The sequence below is a fragment of the Charadrius vociferus genome, unplaced genomic scaffold, assembly GCF_000708025.1.
Source record: "Charadrius vociferus isolate BGI_N301 unplaced genomic scaffold, ASM70802v2 scaffold493, whole genome shotgun sequence".
Lineage (NCBI taxonomy): Eukaryota > Metazoa > Chordata > Aves > Charadriiformes > Charadriidae > Charadrius > Charadrius vociferus.
Window position 1 is genome coordinate 399,740 of NW_009647581.1, and position 18,313 is coordinate 418,052.

The 18,313-nt window shown below is 42.8% G+C and overlaps 1 protein-coding gene across 1 annotated transcript; it reads left to right on the forward strand.

Annotated features, from left to right (window-relative positions):
• The first annotated feature begins 379 nt into the window (after positions 1–379).
• Positions 380–13,395, forward strand: KLHL36 (kelch-like family member 36). Its single transcript, XM_009880945.1, has 4 exons — positions 380–439; positions 4,305–5,378; positions 6,239–6,396; positions 12,664–13,395. Exons 1-4 carry the CDS (start codon positions 380–382, stop codon positions 13,217–13,219), a joined length of 1,848 nt encoding a protein of 615 aa, XP_009879247.1. The 3' UTR covers positions 13,220–13,395.
• The last annotated feature ends 4,918 nt before the right edge of the window (positions 13,396–18,313 follow it).

An 18,313-nucleotide genomic window follows, 5' to 3' on the forward strand; every position in this document is an offset into this window, starting at 1 on the left:
GGAAGGGGAAGGGGAAGGGGAAGGGGAAGGGGAAGGGGAAGGGGAAAGGCTGCCCGCCCCGGCAGCCGCAGCGAGGGCTAGCAGTAAGTAAATAACTTGCCATCAGTAATACACGCGCTGGTCCTTGATTATAGCCTGGCATACACCCGACTTGTTGACACAACCAAGAATTAATAACAGGGGAAAACAACATCAGGGACCGAATTTTTATATATTATTTTCTAACTCAGACATTTTCAAGCTGCCAATTAGCGTGTGTGGGTCTTCTCAATCGTGTTATTTATTCAGCACAATATGTTTTTTCACACTCTTGAAGGATTGGTGCGCTGCTAACATCTTTCTTTGCTTTTGTTCTAGAAGTGCTGTGGCTGAGGCTGTCATGGAGGGAACCAGGCAAAGCAGGATTTGTCGGCCACACAAGATAAGTGAATCCTCAAAGGTTTGTACAATTTGTGTTGCCTACCAAAAAAGCAAGTTACAGAAATAACAAAAAAGGAGGGGGTAAAGGCTGTCTTTTGGATGGGCTGTTTTGGAAGAATTTGAATATTCTGAGCTGTTAGAAAGAGGTTGAAAATGGTGGTCTACCTGCTCAAATATTTTTTTATAGAAGAAATTGCTACCTAGTGATTAAAAAAAAAAAAAAGGCAGCAACAGCAAATGGGCATCTGCTCATCATGACTCATAACTTAAAAAAGAAACCCACATCATCACAGCACAGTATTTTCTCTACACCAAAAATTCAGTCATTAAATACAATGTGTTTATTTTGGGATTTTTTTTTTTACTGATCCATCTCATGAAATCCAAGCTAGTTACAGAAGCAAAGCTGGGATTACTCGTTAGATTTAGTCTTTGTTTTGTACAAGATGGGAGTCTGGATCCTGCAGTGGTTACTCCATGAACTTGAGATGTTTTCTTAGGTTTGTGAGGTTAATTTTCTTAGTATAGAATCTCTGTCTGCACAAATACATTGATTTTAGTTGGGAATCTGCAGAAGTCCATCTTAGGTAGCTCTTTATGGAGGTCATCAGGATGATGACCTAAGATTTATAAGATGTTAATATCAGCTGTAATCATTATGTTCACTGTGTTTCATAGCAGTGAAAACTGCTTTTCCGTTCCAGTGCGAGCGCTAGCTTACGGATGCTGCAGAGCAAGTACCTTGTACTGCTGACAACAGCTAGAAGAGCAAAAGTTTGCAGTGCCTGTATCTGTCTTAGGAAAGTTGAATGAGACAGATCTCATTTTCTTTTGCATCGCTGACGAGTAGTGGTACTGCATTAACAAGCTGAAAGAAATCAGATCTTTGAATCCAAAAGAAGTTAAAATACTGCTCTAATACAATTGAGAAAAGATAAATAGGACTAATTTTTAAATGCATCCCTATAAATATATTCTTTCCCTGAGTGCTGATCCTGTCTACAATTTAAATGGTTTAGTCTGAATGTAATAATAATTCATCACATTAAAAATTAATTAACTTGACAGCATTGTTTTATTTTCTTGCTTAGACAGCAGCTGTCGCTATCTGTTAAACTTAGAATTAGTAGATAATGCTAAAGCTGTTCTACAGAGTATAAATAGCTTGAGAAATATGTTCGTGTTTAGTAAAAAAATAGTCTTGGTTTTGAAATGTGCAGCTATCAGCTTCTGTTATTTGCTCACTGAACGAATGAACTTGCTAAGTGGCTGAAAGATGTTAATATATTCTGAGTCCATCCAGTGCCACACGTAATGATTTTATGCTTGATTTCTGAAGCAGCAGCAGTTCTACATGGCAACAAGGATTTTAGGAGTACAAGTTGTCAGGCGTATTTGCGGTCAGGATTATGCTGCTGACTCGACAGCCAGCTGAGCAAATAGGGATCTCTGGCAAATCTTATATTCCGGTGTAATCTTGTATGCACGATGGTGGTATTAGAGAATATTAGAGAGAAATGATCAGCCAATTTACAGAGATGAGAGGCAATATGTTTTAGATTTAATCCAATAACTATCCCCCATGATTCAGAAGAGGGTGCTGTAAGGTGTTAGTTATTGTCTGCTCATCCACTATCCTTTATCATAGTTGCCACAAACGTATAGTTTGTCCTTTGCCATATTTCTTCTTCTTCCCACCTCCTCCATCCCCTGGTCTCTGCTTGGGCTCCTGTATGATACCAGCATTTCTCAACCTCAGAAAAAATAAGATTAAAAACTTTACAGTCCTTAACCCCCATGTCTTTTTCTGTTACAGGTGTCTGGCAGTTTTATTGTTGAGTAGAAGTTACTTTGTTGTCTATGCCATAGATCCCATTTTAAGTTCAGCGATACGGTGCAGCAAGGAGTATAAGGCAAATTAAAGAGTTTTGTCGCAGAAAACTTGTAATTATTGAAGCCTCTTCTTTGTACACTTGCATGTACCAAGTTACTCCAACAGAAGGCTTTTTGGCAGCTTGGTCGCCATTGTTTAGAAAAGAGCGTAAGCAAATCTAAAGAGAAACCACTTGGATATCACGCTAAGAGCAGCACATTTGGTTATTAATTTGGGTCTCGTCTTTGGCTGACTGCCTGTCGCTGTACCACTGACCGCTAACAGGCAGACGTGGGAAGTCAGGCTCCCAAGGTTGGTATTAGCTCAGGATGATTGGCTGCCATCACGTCTGGACAGTGGTGAGCTGCCTGCGTTATCTCATCATACAAAAGTACAATTACCTAATTATGTACACAGAGTGCATATCTAGAGTGGGGGTTGCATGCAGGGGAGAAGACTTGGCTCTAGGACTTGAACCTTTCCCGTCCAGGTGGGCAGAGAGGTCATCTCACTGTGATTTAACCAACCCGTTAATGGCTTAGCCAGACAGCAATAATCATGTGCTTTCTGTTTGGGAAATGAGGAAAGCCATGGATAGTTAGGATTTCTAGGAGAAGCAACAGTTTGGTGAAGGAAAGGTTGAACGCCTGAGAGGCTTGAAAGGACCTCAGGTCATCTGTGTGACTGTTTGCAATGTAGATGTAGACTGAGACAACTTTTCAGGGTGTCACTTGTGGGAATGCAGCCTGAGGGTGTAGAGCTGGGCAAGACCCAGGGTCCTATAGCCAGAACTGTTCAGAGCTAACTTAGGCACGATACGAAGATGTCTTTCCTTTCCACCTCCTTTCATTTCTCTTACATGTTCTTACAAGCTCTGCAACTCTGCCTGTTTTGGATTTGGTAATTAAAGTTATGTATTTGCATTTAACTTAACCTGGCTTTTATTAAGAGAGATCACAAGGTAACTGACTGTACCATCAAGCATGCCATTCCTCCAGAAGGATGGTCCTAAAAGCTGCATCACTTGACATACTGGGGTGACCAGCCCTTTCAATACATGTTCTGCAGGACATTCAAGGGGTAACAAAACGTTTCCATGTTGGTTCTTCTTAGGACTGGTAACGCGAGTCTGCGAGAAAGAGGCAAATTCTCGTTGCTTCAAAAGCTCTGTGGCACATACAGAGCTGGTGGGAAGAATGTCTGGACCAGAGGGATCCCAGAAGGGCACTTAGCGGACATGTTCTGAGGGCATTTTCCCCTTTTTTTAAAAAGAAAAATATTTAGTCGTATTCATTAAAACAAAAGCTACCTTGGCTTCTGGAAGCAAGTAAAAGTCTTATGGGAATAAGTTATCCACATGTGTGGCTTTGCACATAAATAAACAGCTATTATTTTTGAATGTAGTGTGTGTGCCTGGAATAATCTGGAGAGAAAGAGAGGGATTTTACCCTAACTAGCTTAGAAATGCAGAGTTCTGAAAAGATTTAAGAGGGGGGGTAGCTGTCAAGGAAGCACTAACCCAAACAATACATGGCCTGAATGAAAATCTGTCATCCTGCTGCATGTGTGTCTCCCACTCCAAATATTTAGCGAGTAGCTTAGTTGAGAAGAACTCTGTAAGGAGTCATTTGGGGGACAAGTAAGAAAGGAAATGTCAGCAAGATGTCTCGAAGACAATGAGTGGAAGAGTTTCAGAAAATTGTGCCTGTATAAATCATCAGGGAGGAGGTTTGGATGCAGCATTGTGGAGGAGGTAGAAGTAAATTATAACAAAAAAGGGGAGTAGGAAGCAGCAAAAGTCTGCGTAGTCCTTTCAAAGTGAAGGTGAGGAGCTTGGGCTCGTACTGTGTTGCTTGCCAACCGTTTCAAGTGAGAATGTATTATAAATGTGCAACACAAGTAAGCTTTCTCTCTCTCGTATATGACTGCATCTGATGGGAAAACACTTTGTGAACACTGAAATTTATCTCAGTGGAGATAACATCTGCCTGATACTGTTTGTTTATTCCAGGTGTACCGGTGGGATGACCACTCCAGCCTAGTTCTTCAGAGCCTGAATGAGCAGAGGCACCGAGGCCTCTTCTGTGACATTGTCCTCGTGGTGGATGAACAGAGAGTCCCTGCCCATCGGAACCTCCTCGCTGTTTGCAGTGACTACTTCAACTCTATGTTCACCATTGGTATGCGAGAAGCCCACCAAAAAGAGGTTGAACTTTTTGGAGCCTCTTACATTGGTCTTAAGGCTGTGGTGGATTTCCTTTATGGCAGTGAGCTGTCTTTAGATGGAGGCAATATCGACTATGTGCTGGAAACAGCTCACCTGCTGCAGATCTGGAAGGTGGTCGACTTCTGTTGCGAGTATCTGGAGAATGAAGTCAGCGAGGAGAACTATTTGTACCTGCAGGAGCTAGCCTCCATTTACAACCTGAAGCGCCTTGACTCCTACATTGATTCTTTCATCTTGCAGAACTTCGGCACGCTGTCTTTCACCCCGGACTTCCTGCAGAACATTTCCTTGCAGAAGTTGTGCCAATACCTGGACAGCAGCAACGTGCAGCAGGAGTGTGAGCACGACCTGCTGCAGGCTGCCTTGCAGTGGCTGACCCAGTACCCGGAAAGGGAGAACGAGGCTTACCAGGTTCTGGATAACATTCATTTTCCCTTGATACCTAAAAGTGATCTCCTCCATCGAGTCAAGCCTGCTGTCTGCTCTCTTCTTCCCAAAGAAGCAAACTGCGAGGGGTTCATCGAGGAAGCGGTGAACTATCATAATAATGTCACGGCTCAGCCAGTGCTGCAAAACAAACGGACAACCCTGCGGACCTGCGAGGAGAGGCTCCTCTTTGTGGGTGGGGAGGTTTCCGAACGGTGCCTGGAACTGAGTGATGACACCTGCTTCTTGGATGTCAGAAAGGGGCAGTGGGTAGCAGAGACCCCTCTCCCAGCCAGACGAAGTCACCACTGTGTTGCAGTCTTGGGAGGCTTCATCTTCATAGCCGGAGGCAGCTTTTCAAGAGACAATGGAGGGGATGCAGCTTCAAATCTCCTATATAGGTATGATCCCCGCTGTAACCAGTGGATAAAGGTGAGACTTAAGCTGTATTATTTCTCTGTTTAAAGTCCTTAATGTTTAGAGTGTTTTCTTCTTTTTGGTGGAAGGACAGGGCTTGTTAGAATAGCCAACGTAGCAACACTGGCAAATGGCAAATTGGGTTATTTAAATTGAGAAAGCCGCTACTTGAATCCTTTGTGGGAATGCTTAAGTTACACACACAGCAAAAGACTTTGGGGCAGATTTTCAGCTTCACCCGGGAATTGGGCATCTCATCTGTGAAATTCCTGGTCAGCATCCGCCTGCAAGTCTTAAGATTACTTTTGGGAATAATGCTAGAATGGACTTGCAGACGTGATTGCTGAGTTCATCTTTCTCAAGCAGTCGCATATATAAATGAACAAAAAATGGTTCTGATGTAAAAAGAAAATGTCTTTGACGCTTGCCAAATGTCTCTGTGCTAAATGTCTCTTAGAACAAGCTATTTGCTTCCAGTCCTGCTGTAAAGCCCTGCAGCCAGTGCACGACCTATCAAATATTACACTGTTCCCGTATTTTGAACCAATCGTCCTGTGTGGTTCCGTTGTGTTTCTGAGTGATTCCAATTTGTGTTTCTTGCAGAGTTTTGGAAGGAGGCCCATGTAACACAAATCTTTATAGAGTGACCTGTCTCTTACATGCTTTCTGTTGCCCCCTTATTTTGAAAAGGGGTGCTATGTAACATGCTACTGCAGAAAACCAAAAGTATTTTATGAATATAGTGGATGAAACCACTAGCTCTTCTTTTCAAATTAATGGGATGAAGCAAATTCTATCCTTAGACATGAATATACATTAAGTCAGCTTGCTTACCAGATGTTTGAAGATGTCAGCATGTTATTTTTTTTTGACAGGTTGCCTCCATGAGACAACGCCGTGTAGATTTCTACCTGGGAGCTATTACCGACATGCTGGTAGCTGTGGGTGGCAGGAATGAAAATGGGGCACTTTCTTCAGTTGAGACCTACAGTCCTCAGAAGGATTCATGGTCCTATATAGCAGGCTTGCCAAGGTAATAGAGATGTTTGGAAAGTTATCCCATGTTTGAAGAAGGGTAGTAGAGGGAGCTTGTGTGACTGTTGCTGATGAATGGGTATCCCTAGAAGGGAGGCGAGGGGATATGTAACCCAACATGGTATTGGCAAGGAACAAACCATATCAGCATTTGGTATTTGAGCAAGCATCTCTTCCAGGCAGCATGCCTCGTGTCAGCTCGATTGGATTTAATTTTTGTCCTGAGGTACATCTGAAGGATGGGAGGAAGAGCCCTTGTAATTTCGCTCTACTATTCTTAAAATATTTTTCCTGAGGTGACTTGGAATTGAGTCTTTTCAGAGGCACTGTTTAGATCTTGATCAAAGGCTTTTGTAATTTATTTGCCCTTACTTTGTCACCTTGTTGTGATTGTTTTCCTTGCAAGGTGTTTCTCTCTGACTGCTCAGGTTGGCTGTTGCGGATAAACCCCATTTATCTGTATTGCAAATGCACATAACCTGGACAAATGTGACCTCTCTTTCTCTCAGTCTGAGTTAAAACTTAGCTGCTCTACTTTTGAGAGGCTTTACTACTGCAGCTCTTCATGTAACAGCAGCACAGGACATTGCTCCTAATTTGGATCAATGTTTTAGTAGTGACTTTGTAAGAATGGTACGATAGCATTTCATTTGCAAACAGCAATTCAGAATTAGCAATATTTCACATTCATGGAAATTACAGGAGTATTGGCTGTACGAATGGTATTTTCGTGATATCTGAAACCTGCAGCTTCAGCAGCGGTGCTTGCTTTCGTAGTGACATCACGAACAAGATACTTGCAATTTGATTTGAGAGTTCAGGGTTTTTTCCTTATTCCCTTAGCTGCAGAGCCATAGGCAGCCAGTGAAGGCACAGAAGCCTGTTGCCCAATTCTATTTTGGGCAGGTGCTGCAATGCGAGTCTGATCCAGGCTAACAGCTGGGCGAGAGTGCTCTTCAGAAGCAGGATGCTTTTTGCCGTTTTATTTCTGCTCACGCAGACAGATCTAGCAGTTGAGGCTGAACACCACAATCCTTCTGGAAAGCTGAGTTTGAGTGTCTTCAGTTCCTAATCCCTTCTGTTAATGGGGGTGACCTGTAAGATCCCAGTAACGTCTCATAGAAATTATAGCACAGCTTGTGGGTTTTTTTGCATTTTTTAAAAACATTTTTCAAAGAAGTGTAGATGTGACCTGACTGCCTTGTGTGTTGTTAGAAAAACACCGTAGAACAGGCATGGATTTTTTTTCCCAGCATATAAGTGGTCCTGGAGAAGCTTGCAGGCTGTAAGCTGTCCAAAAAGGGGTGGTTTTGCTGTATGTTCCTACTGCTACTTGTGTGTTGGCTTTGGGAATTTTGCAGCTGCATCATTTAAAAATGAACTTTGATGGGGGTATGTTTTGGGGGATGTGTTCATTTTTTATTTGATTGCCTCGCTGATCCGCTTGGACTAGGCAAAAGTCCCCTTGTGGGATAGACCCCACTTACATTGCCTTAGTTGGATGCTAAACTGCAGGGTTAGGCTGTAATATGACGACTATTTAAGTTATTGCTGCATCCCAAAGAAATAGTCCTGCATCCTCTCCTCCTGCCTGTTCTGTTCCTGTCCCATGCTAACTGTCCCTTGTGCCAGCTCGGGTGTTTGTGTAGTGCGTAGTGAACTAGGGAGCTTCCCACTTATCCATGTAGCTGCTCTCTCGCATGTTAATTTGTCCTTAGTTAGATCTTAATGGACACTTAGTACCTTCAGATTTTCAGTCTTTTCAGCCCTCTTTCTCCTGTTTGAGAACTCTGGCGTTGGGCAGTATATTGTTAGAAAGAGCTGGTTTTCTACACAGAAGGAATAAAGCAAAAAGAACTTTATGCAGGTGGCAAAAGGCAAAAATTGGTGCAGAGGTGACCAACAGAAACCTTTCTGAAGGCAGGGACAAGTGAACGCAGCGTGAGCTCAGAGAGATGTGGCTCTGGCAGGTGTGGGTGGCTGCTGGAGGGGATCTGGGCAGTCCTTCCCTGATGTCCTCCACGTGGATTTGCTGACAGCAGAGGAAGGACGAGAGAGAATTTTGTGATCTATTCAAGACTAGAAGAAAGCATGCTAGCTACAGGTCCTTCTGTGTACGACTATCTTCCCTTCAAAATACTCTTGATCTGCCCTCTGTCTTCCTCCCCACCACAGGCTTTTGTTCCTCAAACTGATTTTAGTTACTGTTTTTACCCAAATAACATCTTCCGCAGCCCTATTCTAGCAGCAAGTCTTTTCTCCTCATGCAGAGGAAACCAGAAGCTCCAATCCTCTGCTTCCTGATCTCCTGATCAGGCAACATGTCCCGACATAGCTGCCTTCTTTCCTGCGTTTTTCTGTCATCTGCCCTCTGAAGAGAATACGTGCAGGTTTTTGTCCCCTTGGGTGCGTGGCCACCAGAAGCAGGCTCTCTGCCCACAGCTCTGGTGGTGTTTCTGACTGCTCTAAGCCATCTGCTGCCTGGAAGGCTATTCCCTGGAGCGATAGGCACATGTTGAGGTCATTCTGGGGTGTAGGCTTGCGTAGTTCCATTTCAGCTGTGTGGGGTTGGACTTTCAGAGGTTATATTTGTTAAAGCTTCTGCTCTGAACGTGCAGAAAATGGTTTTATTTTTTTTTCTTCCCGAGGGCTATAGCTTGCCACGTGTGTGGACATTTTCAGGGGAAAGGCAACAGTTGCGTCCTTGAAGACACATGCCTCCTGTCCGCTGCCAAATCCTCTGTCCGTGTTGCTGTACACAGGCAGAGTCGTGCTCCTCTAAGGAAGAGCTTTGCAAGCTCTTTTTTATCTCGTCTTCCCCCCGCCCCCTTCCCACTCCAACATGGTCAAAACAACACATCGTTTTCCCTCACCGCTTTCTTGGAAGGAGCTGAGCTGTTTTGACTGAAATAATGTTGTCTTACTGAAGAAGAACACACAGCCTCTTGAGGCAGATGCTTAACGTGGAAAACTTCAGCCAAACTATCTAAAGGGTGGACCTGGTCCAAGTTTGCTACAAGTGAATTTTGCCTGACTCTCATTCAAGTCTTTGGTTGTGGGATACCTTTCCCATTCTTCAGAGAGGTCCTCTATTTTTTTTCACCATTTTCCCAGGCTCTTTGGGAGCAGTTGCTGCCATAGTTTCTAGCCCGGGAGGGAGCAGCGGTGGCTGACGAGCTTGGCAGAGTAGAAGTTGGTGCAATGTGTTCTCATCTTGAATAGACCATGAAAAAGTCTGCTGCAGACATCAGGGAAATTAATTGAGCGGCCCTAGGTTAAAGTTTGGCAGAACAACTGAAAGCAGTCGTATGAAGAAATGTGTTGAAACAGGTTAACAAATGATGGTATCTGCTCTACCCGTTGTGTCATGAATAATCTCGCAGGGTTGCAACAGGTGGACACCGAGATTCAGAGCAACCACAGCTCGCCCGGCCTTTGGTTGGAGTAGGGGATTCCCAAAGCTCTATTGGGTTAGGCCAAGTGTTCTTCTGCTTAAGAAAATAAATGGTAGATTTTCTAGCATTTACTGAATGGTGTTACGGTGTCAGAAACTGTAATTTTTTCAGCATTATATCTAGGGAAGTTATTCAAAATCGGTGGCTGGCTCTAGCCGATGTTCTGAGTCGAAACTCCTTAATGCCTCTGTCTTTTTCTGGCCACTCTTGTAGACGATGCTGCCAAAACGCTTGACGCTTTCTGTTGGAAGATGTCTGGACCCACTGTATTGAAGTGTCCTGTTCTGTTGCATGTTGAGAAATGCCCCCGTTTAAACCACAGGGCTTGCAGAAAGGGTTCTTACTGATTGTTTTCAATTTGTGCATTACATTTCATGCAGGTTTCTATTAATGTGAAGCCGGGTATGTGCAATTTCAGATGAGCTTTTCAGAAGTCAGGCAAAGTGAAACACCTCTGGCGTATTTCAATGGGTAATCTCCCTATATTGCGAAATAACAAATTGATGGTCGATTTGATGCTTCAGATATGATTGCCTCTTTCAAATTACTCTTGCAGCTATTGCTCTTCACTTGACATACCCATTGTCTGAGGCAAAAAGAAAAACGTCAGTGTTTTTTCTGTAGCTGTCTGTGCTAGACTGCTTGCATGCGCTTGAGACAAAATGTTTATTGCTCACTTACCTGTAGAGAATTCCACTTTTCAGTTAGTGTAGGAAAACATTTAAACACTGCCTCCACGGTGGAGTGCACTGCGTGCCCTCCAGGTGGCTTGCTGGTTAGAAGTGGGTTTAAAATCAAGTGCAGTTTGAGAAAGGAAATGAATTCAAGTTATCCATCCTACTTCCCATAGGTAGTCTACTTTTTAAAACCCATTCCTGCGTATATAGAGAAGCAAAGACTAGCAACCAGACTGGATGCCACTGGAGTCATATGCTCCCAGTTCTTGTCTGTGAGAGACCACAAACAAGGTGGAGTGACATCCCTGTACACTACACCTGCCATAGCATTTCTGGCAGGTGTGAAAGTTGGAGTGCGTGTGCTCAGGGTATTTCATGCCAAACAGAAGCAGCGAGCATCAGTTATGTGCTTCCATGGTTAGGCAGATCGTGAGCTGTGGAATTTTTGAGTTGCCTTTTTGGATAAAGTCTCATAATTATGCCTTAGTTGCCTGCCTTTTTTCTTGCTTTCTTTTTCCTGAGTGGCGAAGAAGCAGTACAGTACTGAAGTCATCTCTTCAAGGTCTGCAGGGATGGTGCTCCAGCCCCTCTAGTTGCGAGGTCTGGTCTGGCCACTCAGCATTCTTACGCCAAGCGTGTCAAGGGTTTCTCTGTTTCTTGGAGCAGGAGCCTGTGAAAATATCTGATTCAGACACTGGTCAGGGATCAGAAGCTTCAGTAGGCATCTAGAATAATTGTATTGTGCTTTCAGGGTAAATGTGGGTTTTCTTTTCTATTCCACCTTTTCCCTTGGCACAAAAGCGCTTGGCACTTAGGTGAGTGCAAGAAGTTATGATACCATTTGTGTAGCTGAGACAAACTATTACCATGCGAAATAAAAACAGCTCAAGGTTCTATCCACATTGAGTTTCGAGCATGTTCAGGCGTGGTTCAAAAGCATTCCAGGCTAAAGTAGTGTTAACGTAGGTTTGTCTGCCATAGAGGTTGAGTTGTCTTGAGTCTTTGACTACAAAGGATGGTAGCAGAGGCTCGTGAGTGCAGCATGGTGAGTATATTGCTCTGCAGCCCTATGGCTATTAAATTGTTTGGGCTCTTTGTACCAGTGTGTGAGCCAGTTTGCTGTGGCTGGTGCTGAAGCTATGCCTGTTGGCACCCCCCATGCCCGGGAAAAGGAAAAAAAGGCATGTGCGGGAAGGGTATGTTCAAAGAAGCTGAGGCTGTCCCTCACCTTAGCATTCCACTTCTAAGAGCCCAAAAGGGTTTGGTCAGGAATATCCTAGTGTGAAGTTAAGAACAGCCTCAAGAATGAGGTTTGTAGTGGCTTTTTTATAGCTGATCAAAGGGGTTTTCTTTCTGCCCTGTGGAAACAGCATGCGTGATGTTGGTTTTTGCCATCTCGTTTTGTCATCTCATTTCAAACGTGGACTCTGATCTATGATTGACTGAGGTCTGTTACCTTGTCTTGGGGTCACCAAAGAAGTTACCACCTGTACAGCAAAAGTGGTAGAACAGATGGATAGCTCATGAAAAAGAAACCATATATATCATGACTGCAGCTAAACTGGGCTGTGAACACTGGCGGGTAAGAAATGTGATTCATGGTGCTGAGGCTGTGGAACGGGAAGGCAGCAGTAGTTTTGGTTTTGTTGGTTTTTCTTGGTTAATCGTTACTGGTAAGTCTGAGAGGTGTCATGATTATTTCCTCTTTCTGTCATAGAAACCCTTGCTGAGATGTGGATTTTTTCCTCTCTGGCCCTCTCAGACTGATCCCACCCAAGCACTGGAGCCGGAAAATGGGAGTGAAGGCCATGCCAACTAGAGCAGGATGGGTTACTTCTCTTGTATGACACACTGTAGAGGATGCCTTAAAAAGCGGTTGTCATACCTTAGCGCTTTGTAGCGACCAGGTATGAAAAGGATGCCTTAAAAAGTAATTGTCGTACCTCAGCACTCCACAGCGCAGGGCGAAGCAGCATCAATAAGAATAGTTACTGGGTAACTAACAGGATTAGGGATTCTTCTGGTTTTAGTTACTCTTTATTTTCTTCTTTAGTAGCAGTCCTTGTTGAATGCTGTGTATCTTGATAAAACCCATAAGTATTAAGTGGGATCATTTTTGTTTGCCTGTCCTAGGTTTACCTACGGCCACGCTGGAACAGTCTACAAGGAATTTGTGTACATTTCAGGAGGCCATGATTACCAAATTGGCCCCTATAGAAAAAACCTGCTGTGTTACGATTACCGCACGGATGTTTGGGAGGAGAAGAGGCCAATGATCACTGCTCGAGGGTGGCACAGCATGTGCACCTTACAGGACAGCATCTACTCCATTGGTGGCAGCGATGACAACATCGAAACCATGGCTCGCTTTGACATTCTGAGCGTGGAGTCGTACAGCCCTCAGTGTAACCAGTGGACCAGAGTTGCTCCTCTGTTGCAAGCAAACAGTGAGTCAGGGGTGGCTGTTTGGGAAGGCAAGATTTATATCCTTGGAGGCTACAGCTGGGAAGAAACAGTCTTCTCCAAAACAGTCCAGGTTTATGATAAGGAGAAGAATAAGTGGCACAAAGGAACTGACTTACCCAAAGCAATTGCTGGTGTGTCTGCATGTGTCTGTGCATTGAAACCCAAAACAGAGGACAAAAAGAAAAAGACAAAAACAAAAAAACATCAAGATCGAGGAAGATGACTACTTCTGGATAACCACCCTTTGATGGTCGACTCCAAAAGAACTTTGTATTTAATCATTTCTATCTAACCTTGATTCTTTCTTTTTCTTTTTAAATGGGGGGAACAAGGCATCTTCTGAAGCCTCAGAAAATGTACAGCTGAATGTGGTTTTTGGATTAAGCTCATGTTTAAGGTAAAAACAACAAAAGAAACAAAAAAACCCACCCTACCCTCCTACTATATAAGGGGTGATAAGGTAAGAGAGGTTATGCTGCTCTCCTGAATGTTAAGGCTTAGTCTTTTACTTCTGTGGTTCATGGCATTTCCACATACATCGTATTATATCGACCTTTTTAAAATAAGGTTGAATCTGTGGCTGAGATGATAATGTCAAAGGTGAGGAGGCAGAGTAGTTAAGTTTCTGGTTTGAAGTTACAGAGCAGTGCAAAGGAGTTCAGAAGCAACTGCTAAATAAAAATGAAACAGATCTTCGATGTTGTAAATCATGAATCTTTGTAACGTTAAGTTTCATTTGCAATACATTCTTGAATTGTTTGTGTCAGATTTCTGGAACACGTGAGTGTTGAAAGAGAACATTGCTTTTGGTGAATGCAGGTCAGATCAGCTTGAAGAGCAAATAACTCCACTGTACTCTTAGGATTACGAAGCCCTTACTGGGTGGCTAAAGAACAGATGGGATTGACTTGGGCTTGGGTTAGTAGCATTGTTAACTTTGAAACCTGGGAAAGGTGAGACGACTTTTGCATCTCTTGTTGTGGCACTTTTCATATCTAAACACAATAGCACATTTTACTTAGGCTTTAAAACGTGCCCCAGAATGAGGAAAAAAAGAATCTATCGAAGAAATTGAAAGATTATTTGAGGATTTGGATGGAAACTGTACAATTTGCCTTGGGCTTCAAAGCAGATGGAACTGTTAGAGCTCACTGCAAGTTTGGGGTTTGCTGAATAGGGTAACAGTGGGGAGAAAGGGCAGGAGGATTCTTCAGGTGAACTTGAAGCAAGAAGATGTCCCTCCCCAGCAGTACCAGGCTGTAGAAGCTGGGATGCACTTCGTCTAACTCAGGCCTCACAGTGGTCACGGCTAGTAGCCAGTGTGAGCAGGGGCCCGTACTGGACTTGTCTGCTGTCAAAAAGCTTATTAACCCAGAATGATTAATTGGGGTTTGGTAATCCTGAAGAACAGCAACCTGTCTTTTTACTGGAGCTCAAACTTTCCTCTTTCTTTTTTTCTTTTTTCAAGTTCAAATGTCTTTTCCTGAGAGTAGCCTTTGCTGATGGATTTGGCAGGGACTCGAAGCCATGGCTCATCAGGCATGCAACTGAACACCTTCCCCAGCTAGACAGGTTCAAAAGGAAGAAACCCAAAATATACTCAGGACTGTGTTTGGGATCCAGACAGTGGGACTGAACTGAAAATGGTCTGTTAGATCCTCTGTGTCACACTATCCTCTGCATACCAAGTAAAGAGATTTCCGACCCAAGTGTTAGTCCGCCCTCTACAAACACAGCTGATTCTGCTGCAGATATTAAAATTCCCCGACTGTCTGGCCAGCTTTCAGGCATTCACCCTGGGGCATTTTACAAATGCGCCTCTGATTTGCAAGAAGTCGATCACCAGCAATCTGATACAACCACTTCAGCTATTGTAATAATGCCGGGCCACAGATATAGTCCTCCTTCCCATAAGAAGAAATTTTTAGAAAGTTTTTAAAAACAACTTTTATACTTTTTTATAATACATTTTGCTAACTCAGTCTCTTGTTTGCCATATATTATATTATTTACTATAGTAGGTACTGCTCTGTGGTTGTGACCCCGTTGTTGTCGTCGGGAGCTCATCGTTTGGTGGGTCTTTTCGTCTTTGTGTCACTGGTGAGGATGCGCTGCAGCTGTTAGAGCAGCATTTACATTCTCGGCATTGTCAGGCAGTCAGCTCTGACTGTGACTATTGTACGGCCTCTTCCCCGATAGTCCAGCTCACCAGACATGCTAATAAACACGCTTTATTTTCAGCTATTGGTCATCCGCTGAGTGGATTTCAAGGGCTTTGGTTTAAAGTTCGGCTGGGGAACTGTTGATTGTTGCTGTTATTTCTTCCTCGGTCCTTCTTTCACATCTCCCGTGTGCACCATAGCCATGTCTTTCAGATTTGTCCTTTTTTCCATCTGGTGTACATACAGTTGATATCCTGCTACCCTTCTTCTTTTTTTTTTTTTCCTTTCAACTATTTACCTCAGTAATTGGAAAACACTAAGAAAACATTTTTGCACTTAATTTCATTTGAAGCTCTTGTAAACTAAAGAACTCAAATATATTACGAGAACATATTTGTATTGAAAGAAGTACCTCTGAATAAATTTTTGGAGTGCAAGGAAGTTACAGGTTTCTTCTTCAGTGCTAAGAAAGGATTTAAGAAAACTAGCTGAAAGTAATTTTGTGAAACTCCTTGAGGTTTTTTTAGTGCTTAAAAAATAAGCCTCAGGAGTTAGTCTTTCATTTGCATTAATGGATTTATTTTAAAGCCTTTGTACACTGCATGAGGTAATGGTTATTCTTTTTTATCCTAAAAGTAAATTAAAATACAAAAAAACAAAGCCAAACCAAACATTTTGGTTATAACAAACTCATTAATGAGTTTGGGGTTTTTTATATCTGAAATCCTTGCTATGTTGACTGACAACTACTTAACTTTTTGGGACATTTTCCACGTGTAAGTATAGAACAAAAATTTCAAAGACTTGCTTTGTTTCTGCTAATGGGTTGCTTGTTACTATATCCCCCCTTCTAATGTGTTTATGTATTACATTAATGTCTGGAAACAATAAATCCAGTTTAGAATATTGTATGCATCACCGTCTGACTTGTGTATTGATTTAATTGAGGTTTTCCTTTTTGATAAATTGGAAAGAAGTATTTTTGTAATATTTTTAGGTGGCAGTGATAATGGTGGAAACATTTTAATAGGCAGAAGCTAAATGTAACAATATGAAGTAGCAATATCATTTATTTGGCTAATCCACCTTTTCTGCATCATGCTCCAAACCAGGCAGTCAGAAATTACTTTTCACATTTTTTTGCAGCTGTGACAAAAGTCCCAATCCAGTTTATATAGTGGTTTCAAAGGTAGTATTTAATGGGGAGTAGATAAACACAGTTATGACTGTGTAACGTTAAACTTAATTACACAGGCAAAATATAACCTCAGTACTCATCAAAGTAAGCTTTATTTTTCCCGGTCCGTTTATCGTCCCTTCAAAAACAGAGGCTACAGGTGAGTGTGGGACATCTCTCATGTCATTAGAGGTCACTGGGGTACCATCCCTGTTATTGCCATAAGCATTTTTCCTTTATTAAAGGACCAAATGATGACCATTCACACCTATGAGACCCACAGTAGAACGTGTTGCTAAAAGCACAGTCTGGCAGAGTGCCCCTTGACTTTGGACGTTGTGTACCCAGACGTGGCTTATCATCATTCGGGAAGTGTTGGTAGATAGCACAAAATGCTTAATTTCCGCTCCCGAGTGCTGAACTGCTTTGTGAAACTGGTGTGCTGGAGTTCTGCAAAAATGGAAGCGGGAATACGTAGGAGATGAGTGGATTTCTACTTAGATTTTCATAGTGTGAACAGCCCTCTCAGAGAGTAATTAAGATTGGTAGAGAATGGCCATACCTTCCTGGTCCGTGCTCGTAGGGACTCAGCCTGGCCCCTGCACCTGCACGCGCCACTGCCTTCACCCCTAAGCTTTGTAAAACATCTTACTACTCGTCAGGAAGCATAGCGCTCTCTTCCTGCCCTGGGGAAAAATAACTACTGCTCTACCTTACTTTTAAAAACGCTCCTATTGCCAAATTCTGAGGAAAGCTCGTTTTACCTGACACAAAACAGCTACCAAAAACCTCAGGTTTTCTCCTCCCACACTTCCATGCCTGTATCTTGGCACCAACATGCCAAGGAGCTGCTGCCTGTAACGCTGACGTTAGGCAACATAAATCCCTCGAGATACCCTGAGGAAAAATTACACCGTGGTGTGAGATGCAGCTGTTTTGAAGGCTCGAGAAAGGAGCTGGAAACATTTTTGTTTGCAAGTTGAAATCTTAAATTGAGAGAAACGTACCTGCGTGTCTGTCTTTCTCCGTAACAGATCAGAGTGCTTTCTTCCAAACACTGCCATTCAGGATTCAGTATTCTCAAGTGACAGTGTCTCATGCCTAGAGAATTTAAATACATAATTTAACCTTTAATACTCTTTTTGAGAAGCAATTTAGCTTGCAGGGGTAAAAAAAGTCTCGATTCTAATTGTGATTGCTGATGTGTCTTGATGAAGCCTTGACCACCAAGAAGTTTCTATGGAAAAAAAAAAAAGGTGCGACAAACTTTATATATTATTTTGTTTCAGTTTCTTGTTATAGCTCAGTTCTCTTCCCATGAATGTAATAATGAGCAAGAAGCTAATTATGCCTTCACCACCTTATGGTTTCGAGTTGTCTTACGGACCAGGTCAGGGCAGCTGCATCCCCATCCAGATGGAGATGTTCTGTTACTGCGCTGTGTGAGCCAGAGCACGGATGAGTGCCAGCCGCTCACGCTTTCCTTCTCCCTGATAACCCTCCTTTCTGATAACCCCCCTACTAGGCGAGAGACACATAGCCCAGCAGAGGCTTGGCCAATACCATGATTTTTTAGCATTGTATAGGCTCGCTCTGGAACTCAGAGTAGCTTTGGGAAAAAAATGTACCTTGTTTTTTTTCCTGATGGATTCGGTGACAGAAGGTGAAAGGAAGGAGAGATGGAGACTTGCAGGTTCTTTTGAGATTGCAGCCTGAAGACAGATGATTGCATGGGAAGAGAGAGACTCGTATTTAAGATAAGGATGAATAAGTCACAAATAATTCAGCCAAAAGTTCTGCATAGATAATTGAAACACAGAACATACTGAGTCAAGCATCCACATGATCTACTACAGGCTTGTCCAGACTTCAAATTTGTTTCAGGTTAACTTGAACTTGCCCATGCGTAAGTTCCTTACATCAGCAAATTATATGCATTTGTTACAAATTTTCAGCAATTTTAGGAATACGGAGTTTG